The sequence below is a fragment of the Bemisia tabaci genome, chromosome 6 (assembly GCF_918797505.1).
Source record: "Bemisia tabaci chromosome 6, PGI_BMITA_v3".
Classification (NCBI taxonomy): Eukaryota; Metazoa; Arthropoda; class Insecta; order Hemiptera; family Aleyrodidae; genus Bemisia; species Bemisia tabaci.
Genome location: NC_092798.1, coordinates 15,704,748 through 15,716,182, shown reverse-complemented (window position 1 = coordinate 15,716,182; position 11,435 = coordinate 15,704,748). Strand labels below are relative to the sequence as shown.

The 11,435-nt window shown below is 38.5% G+C and overlaps 2 protein-coding genes across 2 annotated transcripts; one reads left to right on the top strand and one right to left on the bottom strand.

The window, feature by feature from the left end:
* Positions 1 to 162: 162 nt before the first annotated feature.
* Naa40 (N-alpha-acetyltransferase 40) lies at positions 163 to 3,440 on the bottom strand. Its single transcript, XM_019051142.2, has 2 exons — positions 3,180 to 3,440; positions 163 to 1,494 (listed from the first exon to the last, which is right to left on the bottom strand). Exon 2 carries the CDS (start codon positions 1,491 to 1,493, stop codon positions 822 to 824), a length of 672 nt encoding a protein of 223 aa, XP_018906687.2. The 5' UTR covers position 1,494; positions 3,180 to 3,440; the 3' UTR covers positions 163 to 821.
* A 110-nt stretch (positions 3,441 to 3,550) lies between these two features.
* Positions 3,551 to 10,049, top strand: LOC109036775 (uncharacterized). The gene is made up of 2 exons (XM_019051141.2): positions 3,551 to 4,376; positions 8,761 to 10,049. Exons 1-2 carry the CDS (start codon positions 3,771 to 3,773, stop codon positions 8,845 to 8,847), a joined length of 693 nt encoding a protein of 230 aa, XP_018906686.2. The 5' UTR covers positions 3,551 to 3,770; the 3' UTR covers positions 8,848 to 10,049.
* The last annotated feature ends 1,386 nt before the right edge of the window (positions 10,050 to 11,435 follow it).

The window sequence follows — 11,435 nt, the reverse complement described above, 5'->3', positions numbered from 1 at the left end:
GGTTCAAAAGATACAATAAACCACTTTTTAAGGAGTGTCATATGCATATTCTTCATACTGCACTCACCAAAGTCATCAATTGCCGTTATGATTAGGTATAGCAAAGTTTCAACAAAGAAATTACAGGTTGGGAAAAAATTTGAAGAAAAAAAGACAAGACAATTTGTAGAGAATGAGGTTTATTCATTTTTGAATCTTTGATCATGCAAAGGAAAGCTTAATTACTAATTGACGTCATGATGTGATATTGTAAGTTAGATAGGATGACAGAAAGGTGTGCATAATACTCAATCTGATAGACTCGGGGAAAAAAAATTGATCCAAAATCCATGGTTCGAAATTTTGTGCGAACATTTTTACAATTCATAGGCAAGTGACACATCAATGAGTTGAACCGGGAACAAAGCAGATAGGATATGCAACACTAGACTTTTTCAGAATCAATTGGCTAAAACAAGAAATCAATCAATAGAGCATAGACAATTAAAACACTTATGTTACTCTTTTCATTTCGTCCATTACTTAACTTGCCATTACTTAGGGGAAAATCAATGTTTTGTAAAATGCATTTTTGGCCTGGAAACAGGCCTAAAGTTAAAGTCACTTTACTGGAACAGTCAAGTTCAGTGAGACACTGAGGCTGATTTTCTATACTACGAAACAATGAGAAAAAGTAAAAAACTAATCATGCATTCTCCCATGCTTTCAACACTTGGCAGTCACATGTGTCATTTATGACAAAATCTTTCATTTAAATTTGTAGAGTTTTAATCAGTTAATAAAATAATGTGGCAAGAGCTATAGTAAGTGCTTACTTAGATTTAGGAGAAGAAATTTAACATTTTCTTGTTTGTTTTGCTGAGGATAACATAGGGTTGAGGTCCTTCATATTCTTCATCAGGGGAAGTTTCATCCATTGTGTAATTCAAGGCGGTGAAAAATGCCATGGCGTGAGGGTTGTGTTTCAGGCTAGTTAACACTACTTTACGCATACGATTTGAAAAACCAATCAGCTCTAAAACTTGCATCATGAATTTACCTAAACCTAGCCTACGAACACTTTCTTCCAGTTGTAGTTCGTAACAGTACAAAACTTCAAACCCGTAATCAAGATCAAACCTAAAATGAGAGAAAGCAACAGGTTTCCCATAATCTGTTCGAGCTATCAAATACCTAGCACGGTCATCTTTCATCTCATCGCTTTTCTTTTCATCACTCCAGCCCCAGCTGCAGTTGTTGTACATATCTTCCATGTTCCTCTTTTCTAGATCAAGAATCCAGTCCATTGTGTCAGCGTCTACGGCTTCAAATTTTTTAGTTTCCAGGAGAAAAACGTTTTCATCCTTAGTGTACTTGTGGAAAACTGGAAATTCAGCAAGTGGATCATCAATTTGATTCGCTTTCTTGATAGAAGCCCATGCTTTTGTAAGTTGTGCTTTCTCTTCTTTACGTTTCAGGATTTTCTCCTTGTTTTTCTCGCTTTTTCGGCCCATTCTGTAAGAGAAAATGCTTGATCAGAGGTATGAAAAGAGGAGAAATTCTAGACAAAGTGTAGGATACAATAATATGGGCCACTCATAAAACACAATACCCTAAAAATCAGGTTTCTTGCCCCTTCCACCCTGCAAAAGACTCATATGCAGGTCTAAACTCCCTTCCTTTATTTAAAAATGCATAGCTCCCTTTGACCCCTCAAAAAAGTAGAAATATTGTAGATGAGCCTCAGTTTTCCATTCCTTGTTTTAATTTGCAAAAAGAAGGAATTGAGCAAAAAAATTCTTGGAGAAAATTCCACAATTTAATTCATTGTCTTTTCAATGTATGGACCATTAGCTACTGCCTGAGTGTAAGACGCACTTTTCCCAATCATCAGGCAGAGAAAAATTGTCAAGAGTAAGTTGGCATCTTCTTTCAAGACTACATTTTCTTTGGACAAAAAAAAAATGTTTCTCCAAAAGAGAAATTATTTTGGAAAAGTGAAGAGGTTATTGTCTGAAAAATAAACATATAACACAATCTAGACAGCATATTAGGATATTTCGGTGAGGCGATAGCAACTGATATCATCCAGCTGCCCTTGGTCTCTGGTCCAAGTATGCTGCTGGCAGCCTTAAGTGCCGTTAAATTTCCAGTGAAAGTAAACCACCCTCGAGCCAAACAGACTTGTGCTGGCGCAGCCATGCTCCTACAATGAGTATCAGGTGGTAAGACACGTATATCAGGCTGCATTAAATAAGCTGTGGACGCGTCCTTACCCTGCTTTACCTCCCTAGCTGTCTTACCTTTCCTGCCTGAGGTCCGGCCTAGATTGTGTTATAAGTCTATGGTCTGAGACAAGAGACGGCAGCTCTAAGAAAAATCTTCAGAGAAATTTTGAAGATTCATCAATCGTTTTGGGCTATACAGGTAATGCGTGAAAAAAAATTTGGCTCACACAGAACATTCACGTGAATGCAACTTTCAGCGCAGCTGATAAATGCAGCTTGATTGCCGCATTATGACGTCTTCGTACTGCATAGAGAAAAAAAAGGAGGTGTTTGCATCTTGAGGTTTGTTTACCCTGTGACGTAGGTCGGTACAACCTGGCCAACAAAATCCGGAATTCGAAGTATGAAAAACGGATTATAATGTCCGATTTTTTTGCTTAAATTAACTCATGATTTAATTTCAAATACTTGATAAAGTATGCATCTTTTCCATAAACTACACCATTTCTAGGAAAATCGATGATAAAAATCACCGCACCGACCTACGTCATCAAAAAAATTCCAAGATGCCCGAAATGCAAACACCTCAGGGCTTTTTTTTTTATCCGAACCACAGTGGACCACAACGGAACGTGTATCACTTTTTTATCGCGTTCCACTGGCGCGATCCAACTGTTCCATGTGTTCCAGTGGAACGCTCGGATCCCTCTTCCGAGGTAGGTTGAGGTTGGTTCAGGCTGGTTGAACCAGCCCAAACCGCTATATCGCGATCCATGCGTTCCACGGATAAAAAAAAAAGCCCTCTCCTTTTTTTTCTCTATGTTCGTACTGTGCACATAGATATTCAACTGCAAGTTCCAGAGCTAATACTGGAACCGTTCTATACTCTGTGCTCAGTAAACGCATTAATGCCGGTCAATACAACGCAACTTTAAGGAATGTAAATGAGTAAAATGAGTAAGATTTTTATACCTTCAAGCTGCTAGCGAAGCAATGAGATGACAGGAGACAGGAGTATACTTCAATGGATTGGAGGAAATCCTGTTTTGTAAAAATGTTGCAGAGATATAAAAACCGTTGATAACATGCAGGAGAGTAAAACACTGAGAACTAGAATTGATTGATGGTATTTGCATAAAAAAGGAAACTGTTTTTCCTCTAAGAAACGATGCGAGCAAAGAAAAGAAACTACCCGAGAAAGAGCGGCAAAAGTATTGTCAGATTTTGGAGGTTATGTAGTGAAATCATCATAACAATGTATGTTGCCAGATCAGCGTGGTGGTATTGGCGTGGTCCATTATTTTAAAATGTGAACTGAGCTTTCTGATTGGTCAGCAAGATAATGACAACATTGTCTGAGCTTTTATAGGTTATGTTTGTGTTTTCGTGTTGTGCATATCTGGTTGAGGTTCTTTTTTCTACGTTTTCCGATCGATGTTTTCATTCTCGCGTCATTTGTTGTCGTTGTAGTTGCTTCGTTTTGTATCTCATCATAGTTTCTCAAATTTCTGCGAGTTTAATAGTGAACATAATCGAAAAGTTGCTAGTGGTAAGTGGATCAAAATGGCTGCGCTAGATTCCTTGGCTGGCACTTACACTGACTCAGAAGGCGAAGAAGAATTTCATGAATCAGACCGCAGACACTCAAGTGAGAATAAAGCTAACAATGAAACTAAAGAACCAGAATCACCTCCATCACCACCTAGACCAAAAAAGACAACAGAGACTGGCAACAAAGTTCTGTCCCGACTTGTATCGTACGGCCACGATGATGTAGTAGCATCAGATGACGAAATGGATATATCTGAGGATCCCAGTAAAACCTCAATCGATGAAAGCACTTTGAACGATACCAAAGACGATGATGTTCAGTTGCCACCTGAACCACCAGGACGGTGCTCGAAAGAGCTTCAAGACAAAATTAACAAATATCTTGACTTAATGAAAACAAAGAGGATTGACACCAACAAAATGATCCAAAGCAGGAAAGACTTCCGCAACCCAAGCATTTATGAGAAGTTAATTCAGTTTTGTGGTATTAATGAACTTGGTACGAATTATCCTCCTTCACTCTATGACCCAGGAAAGTGGGGGAAAGAATCCTATTATGATGAGTTGCTGAAAGCTCAAACTGCTGAAATAGAAAAAAGGGCGAAGAAGAAGGCCAAGGTAAGACAGTTTCTTTAATTCTCACAATGGACCACTAGGAGAGGGATCTAAAAGAAAAGTGAGTACTCGCACAATATAGCTGTGGACTAGTCGCTCATAGCGGGAATTAAAATCACCACATACTCTTATGGGGAAATCCCACTTTTCTATGTTCAATTCCTTTTTGTGAGAGTAGAAATGAAACTTTTTTATGGATTAAATGTTTGGACAGCATGATGAAGTATGTTTTCTAAAACTTTCAACTGAATATCAATTTTCCTCGATGAAATAATCAAGCTTGAAGTGAAGGTCACAAAAAGCGAGAAAACTTACTGTTCTTTCCACTGCGCAAGATATATATTCTCCCATCATGCTCTGCACAACGGTACTAGTCCATTCTGCGCTCCGTTGCGACTAGTCTAAGATCGGAGACTCTCATTGGCTAGCTAGGAGATTCTACTGTTCTCTACGGTAAGAAAGGGTATGCGAGTATCCACTTTTCTTTTAGATTCCTGCACTAAGTAGGCAAGGTACAAACTTAAACATTTTGATACATTGGTGGCCAGAGTGCCAAGCACCTATCTCCCTTGCAGTGTTTCAAATTGTCAACACTTGCATATGAACTTTCCTAGATTGTCAAATTTCTCGAGGGCTCTAATCAGAAAAGTAGCAGGTTTTTCGCTGGGTTTGGGTTTACCTATACGATTTTTCCTTATCTGTTTGTAAACTCTACAACCCTTGTAATTTCCAACATGCATTTCACTGCAGTGAACACATGATGGGAAAAAAGACATCAAAATTTCTTGACATTCCTTAGGATGCGGACAATTAGACAGTCTATGAACGGAGATACGTGCTTTTGCACTTTGCACATCGATATGTTTCCTCCTTCAAATTTCATGTAAAACATAATGTTCACAACAAAAATTACAGTAATCAGCTCCCAGCTAACATATTAACAATTTCATTTTAATTTGGTACGGCTGCAAGGGTCAGGGAATTTGAAAACCAGTTGGAAAGTAAGGGAAAAGTCAGGGATATTCACAGGGCTGCGGCTTAGTACCTAGAACCTCCATCGCGAACCGGCACTGTGCGTCAGCATTGCTGAGTATTTGGGAATTTTTTGCTGCAAAGCAAGTGTTGTAAATATTGAATCCACAATTTGTGTCCTAGTTCAACTTGAAAGAATTGAAATATTAACAACTAACTGCTCTTTGTTACCTACTTAGTTTTTTCTCCTTTTTCTCTACTTTTTCTTCTTTGGGCCGGGAATAATTTACAATATTTCTAGGCAGCATGTAAATTGTCGTATTAAAACAAAGGCATATCTTGGCTCCTCCTCTTTTTCAATTTTTTTTTAAATTTAGGAATGCTGCGATAATTCTGTGAAAAATGGGTAACTTGTTATGTTTTTACCAAACCGCTAGCGAAAACGCGTATTTGCCGCGATATTGAGATGATAAATGCGCAATTTCTCAATTTTTTGCAAAACCGCTGGAAACATCGCGTATCAGCCGTGATAATTAGACGAAAGTCACGTATAGTCTCTGTATGTTTTTTACAAAGCAGCTGGATAAACTGCGCAATTTTTTAATGTTCACGGAAATTTGCCTACAAAATGTTTTATGAATCAACCATGGTCAAAGCAGACACCAATCGCACAACTATGAACTAGGTAACTATTCGAACTCCACAGTCGTCATGTGGCATCACTTCAAAATGATGGAAAATCTTACGCAACCTTTCGCCTGTCTCAAATTTTGGACGTCTATAAGTCCGGTATTATGCATACGACCATAGAGAAGAAAAAAGAGGTGTTAGCATTTTGGGCATCTTGGACTTTTTTTTGATGACGTAGGTCGGTACGATGAGTTTTATCATCGATTTTCTTAGAAATGGTGTAATTTAAGGGAAAAAATCATTCTTTAAAAAATGCTTGAAATTATATCATGAGTTGATTCAAGAACGTATTGAGCATATGACTGATTACAAATGCGTATGTGGCTACATTGAAGTATGAAAAAGCGTGTTCGAAAATTGTTTTGAGGAAAACTATGCTAACCACATGGAATCAAGCTAGAAGTTGAGCATTTTGAAAAATGGTCAGATTTTTAGCCGCGCGTGTTCATCTGTTCATGCCTTACAGGAAATGCCTAATCGCCCGAAAACGCAATTTCAGCTCAAGTCTATAATCGAATTTCAAAACCTCAGAAAATCAAAACTATTCGTCGGATTTTTTCAGGGGGTAAAACATATACATTCTATTGCATGTGTTGGACACTAACAGTTTTTCTTAGTAACCCTGGTAAAAATTGGCGATAGGAGCTGCGTTTCAAAATACCATAGGAATTCTTATAGCCGGCTAAAGAAGGCAATAGAAAATCATATAGCTGGCTGTAGAAAGCGGAGCAAATCATATAGCCGGGCTATACGAAGCAATAAAAAAGTATGCAGCTGGGCTATACGAAGCAATAAAAAAGTATGCAGCTGGGCTATAGTTCCTATCGCCGGGCTTTACACTTTATCGCCATCGGCTAAAAAAAGCTATAAGAAATTGTGTAGAAATTCGTGTGCTTTGGAAATCATCAAGTTTGATACGGAGCCAACATAATATTCACAAAACACACATTATATTTTCCTTTAATATATATTTTTTTTCATCAATTAAAATGAGAATAATCCATACAGGATGTGCAAACATTTCAAAATCATGAGTTGAAAAACGCTGACTCCGCAAGATTATATTGAAGCATAACACAGAGCGGAGTGGCGTGCTGCCAGCGATAAACGCGCACCAGCGCCTAAAAACCTAACTGGGATACTTCACGCATTGCGCAATGCGTGAAGTATCCCTGTTAGGTTCGTAGGCGCTTTGCGCGCCGGCTGCCCGCTCGCCGCGTCGCAGCGTGTCACGGCGCTTGAAGCAACTATTTCACACCAGAGGTATTGCACAGTATCATACGAAATTGAAGGCACTCCAACATATTAGGAATGGCAGGCATCCTTCAAAAGTACGGAGCTTTCCGCCCAAAATAAATCAAGATACGGCCCAAAAATAGAGCGGTTGTCCAAAAACTCGCTAATTCCTAGCATCCGTAATTAGTAACATGTAGCATACACTTAATCGCCTGGCTGTTGCTCAATCGCCATCGGCTATAAAAGGCTATAAGATATTGTGCAGCCGGCTATAGAAGCTATTGAAAATCTTACAGCCGGCTTTAGGTCTATGGTATTTTGGAACACAGATTCTACTGCCAATTTTTACCAGGGAAACGATAGCGCAATGAAAAAATAAGCAGTTTCCAAGAGCTTGCAATTTTCAGAAAATCGAATTCATAAATATTCTCATCAGTTACGGATTACGGAATCCCAAAAAAAGGCTCCAATTCAGCTAAATTTCCTACGCTGACCTACGTCATCAAAAAAAGTCCAAGATGCCCAAAATGCAAACACCTCCTTTTTTTCTCTATGGTCGTATGCAGAATACCCCCACTCATAGACGTCTAAAATTTGAGTCAGGCCGTCAGGCTCAGGCGGAATGTTGCGTATGATTTTCCTTCATTTTGAAGTGATACCACATGACGACTCTGGAGTTCGAATAGTTAGTTGTGCAATTGGTGTCTGCTTTGACCACGGTTGATTCATAAAACATTTCGTTGGCAAATTCCCGCGAGCATTAAGAAAATGCGCGATTTATCTAGTAGTAAAGTAGTAATCTAAGTAGTAAAGTATCCTGTTGATTTTCTCGCGTACCAATAATGCTAGAAAAAAAACTAATTGCTCCGTTGAATTCAATATTCTTTTTCAAATTGGATCAGAGTTTTTTTTTTTTTTAATTTTAATAATTAGAATCACTGCAGAGACTTTAACGCAGCGCAGAAACAGAAGCGTATCGACGAACAAACGGGTGTTGCTCGACGCATGGAGACATTATTAATATTATTAGTTAAAAATTTAATAATGCTGAAACTAACGAGGGATTCCCAAGACGGCTAAATAGCGTAATCACTTCAGAGACTTTGACGCTGCGCAAAAAAGTGAGCGCTCCACCAATACGCATCGCTCGACGCATGGAGACATTTTTAGTCAAAAATTTAATAACGCTGAAACACACGAGGGATTCCCAAGACGGCTAAATGCTGTAAACACTAGAGACTTTAACGTCGCGCAAAAAAGTGAGCGCTCCACCAATGCGTATTGCTTGACGCACAGAGACATTATTGGTTAAAAAATTAATCATGCTGAACCACATAAGAGATCGGCAAGACGGCATTTAATGATTGCTGAATTTAATGGGTAATGGCTGACTGTTCTGTTTTTCTCCCATACACATGAAAATTTACTATTTTTTTTACCTGATTATTGTTTTTATAATGACATTTCCATGGCATTTTTTTTGTTTCAGGTTGAAATATTTACTGGAACAGCAAAGCGCCCAGCTCCCACGATTGTGACATCCTCTGATGAAATCAAATTGAAGAAATTAGGATAGTTTTTCACTTCTGGCCAATTAATCATTGGAAGCACTCTCTGTGATATTTGACCGTGAAGCACCGATGAAATTAATTCATTTCTTTCGACATTCACTTATATCGACAATGAGCCGCTAAAAGCTCTCAAAGGCTCTTTTTTGCAAGGTCTTTGATGAAAATTTTAAACTTTGACCACGAGGAAGAAATACTTCAATGGTCAACTATAAAGGTTCAATGGATTCCGAGTTCTTAGATGTAGGAAACCAACTTATTGCGGGAAATTGTTGAAACTTTACCACATATCTGTCTCGGTTGGTCCTGCAAACATTTTGAAGGATCATCTATTTTTGAATGGGTCAGTCTCAACTGCGCTGGTCACAGAATCTCGTTTTGAAGGTCCAAAGTTATGGATCAGCAAAAAATAATAACATCGGTCTAAACGTTTAGTCTCCATGTCTAACATTAACAAAGGTATCCATCTCGTAACCCGTATGACGTCATCTATCAAGATAGAACATACCGCACGGTTCCTTCCACCTTGGTTTCATCAGTCGGTGATAAACGCATTTGCACTGGTCGCTTCTCGTAACCCATGGATAAAATGAAGGTGGGAGAAACTATAATATGCGATGTTCACGCCCTCATGCTGTGTTCCTGGAGGGGTGACTTTTTCATCGTTATTATTGAGTGTGGATACTTTAGTGTTCTGGTAGGTCTTACAATTTTTTCTGATCTAGCCTGAAATCATCAAAACATGATTCTATGACCAGTACAACTGACCTATTGTATTTTAATTATCGGTCATTTTGTTTGATCGATTGTAATCCATAATTAAATCTTTAATCGCATTTTGTATTGTATTCTTCTTGAAGTACTCCAAATCGAATGATACATGAATGAAATCAAGAGTTTTAAAAGATCACCCATCTCTCTAGCTATGTTGTAAATTATGTAAGCAAAATATTAAAGATACGTATTGTTAGCGCTAGAATAGTCACTATGTCTTAAAGTAAGAAACAGTAAAAACTCCATATAGGTATGGTTTTTTGTGCTATTTATGACCATAGCGTAACTAGAATGGTTCATAATGGGCATTCATGTGTCTAGTTGCCTAGCTGATACATTCTTACTTTGAATAATGTACACTACATTGTCACACAATCACAATGATTTTCATCTGCTCTCATCAAAAATTTTATAATAAATTCATCTGTCTAATTTATATTCGGTGCTTATTTACCTTCAAGTGATCCAAACAATAATGAATAATTTTTCACTATGTTTGTGTAATTACCATCAAGGGTAGAAATAATTGAACACATGGCACATGGGCTGTTCATATACAGGGTGGCCCAGACCTACCATACCAGGCCTTTTTTTCGGTTAATTTGGGTCGTACGAAGTCCAGGATCGCGGGGATGAGTAGGGAATCGACCCCAAGGAATCCGAATTTCATGGTCCCAGAGCCCCCCTGGCGGTCCTTGGGGGCAAAGGGTAGGTCCATCTTCAAAAGTCAGGGTTTATGTCAAAATTTTGAAATTATTTCATCGGAATCAGAACGTACGGAAATGTTTAACTTAAATCGACACCAAAAATTCAAAATCGGCCCATCCGTGTCCAAAATACCGACAGAAAAGTCTCTGAGGACAACAAGACCCTCAAATTTGGATTCCTTGGGGTCAACTACCCATGAATACACATTTTTTCCGAGTCTCCACGTCAATTTAACGAACTTGAATTTTTTTGAAAGGGGGTTCTGTCCCCTATCTTTAAGGGTCGGTATTTTGGACACGGATGGACCGATTTCGAATTTTTTGGTGACGATTTAAGTTAAACATTTCCGTACGTTCTAATTCCGATGAAATAATTTCAAAATTTTGACATAAACCCTGACTTTTGAAGTACGGACACCCCCCCTCTTTACGCCCTAAGGGGCGCCAGGGGGGCTCTGGGACCATGCAATTCGGATTCCTCGGGGTCGATTCCCTATTCATCCCCGCGATCCTGGACTTCGTACGACCCAAATTAACCGAAAAAAAGGCCTGGTGCAGTAGGTCTGGGCCACCATGTATAATAGGTATAGTGCTGTAGGGAGGGAGGCGGCTTGAAGGGAGTGTTACTCCACTTTGTTTTTTCATGTTAAAGGATAGAACAGATTAGGAGGCTATGATACAAAAGCGTTACGAAGGGGAGGGGGGTTGAAAACCCTTAAATTTAGCATCACCTATTTTATGAGAGAGCTCACACCTAATAATTGAACCTTTTCACTCATGCAGCTGGAAAAGTCTGTACCCTTAGTTCATTTGATTTTGTCCTGAATTGAGTTAGAGATAAAGGTGCATGTTCGGTTTTAGCTATTTCAAGAAAATCCTGTTTTAAGTATCAAAATTACATACAGCCGTAAAGCGGAAAGAAAGTTCAAACTCACTTTTTGATGCCTAATAATTGGATTTTAGTAGCGAAATTTTCAAAGAATATATTTCAAGACTAGTTTTAATTAAAATCATTATGATCTCAATTTTTTCAAAAACCGCACTCATGCGCTTTGTCCTCCGATCCCCTCAATTTTTTTTTATCTTACTTATTTTGCAGAAATAAGTGCAAGTGT

Coding starts and splice junctions, on each gene's coding strand:
- Naa40 (XM_019051142.2), bottom strand. CDS start 1,493: ATGGGCCGAAAAAGCGAGAAAAACAAGGAGAAAATCCTGAAACGTAAA.
- LOC109036775 (XM_019051141.2), top strand. CDS start 3,771: ATGGCTGCGCTAGATTCCTTGGCTGGCACTTACACTGACTCAGAAGGC. Junction 4,377..8,760: donor GGGCGAAGAAGAAGGCCAAG/GTAAGACAGTTT, acceptor TTTTTGTTTCAG/GTTGAAATATTTACTGGAAC.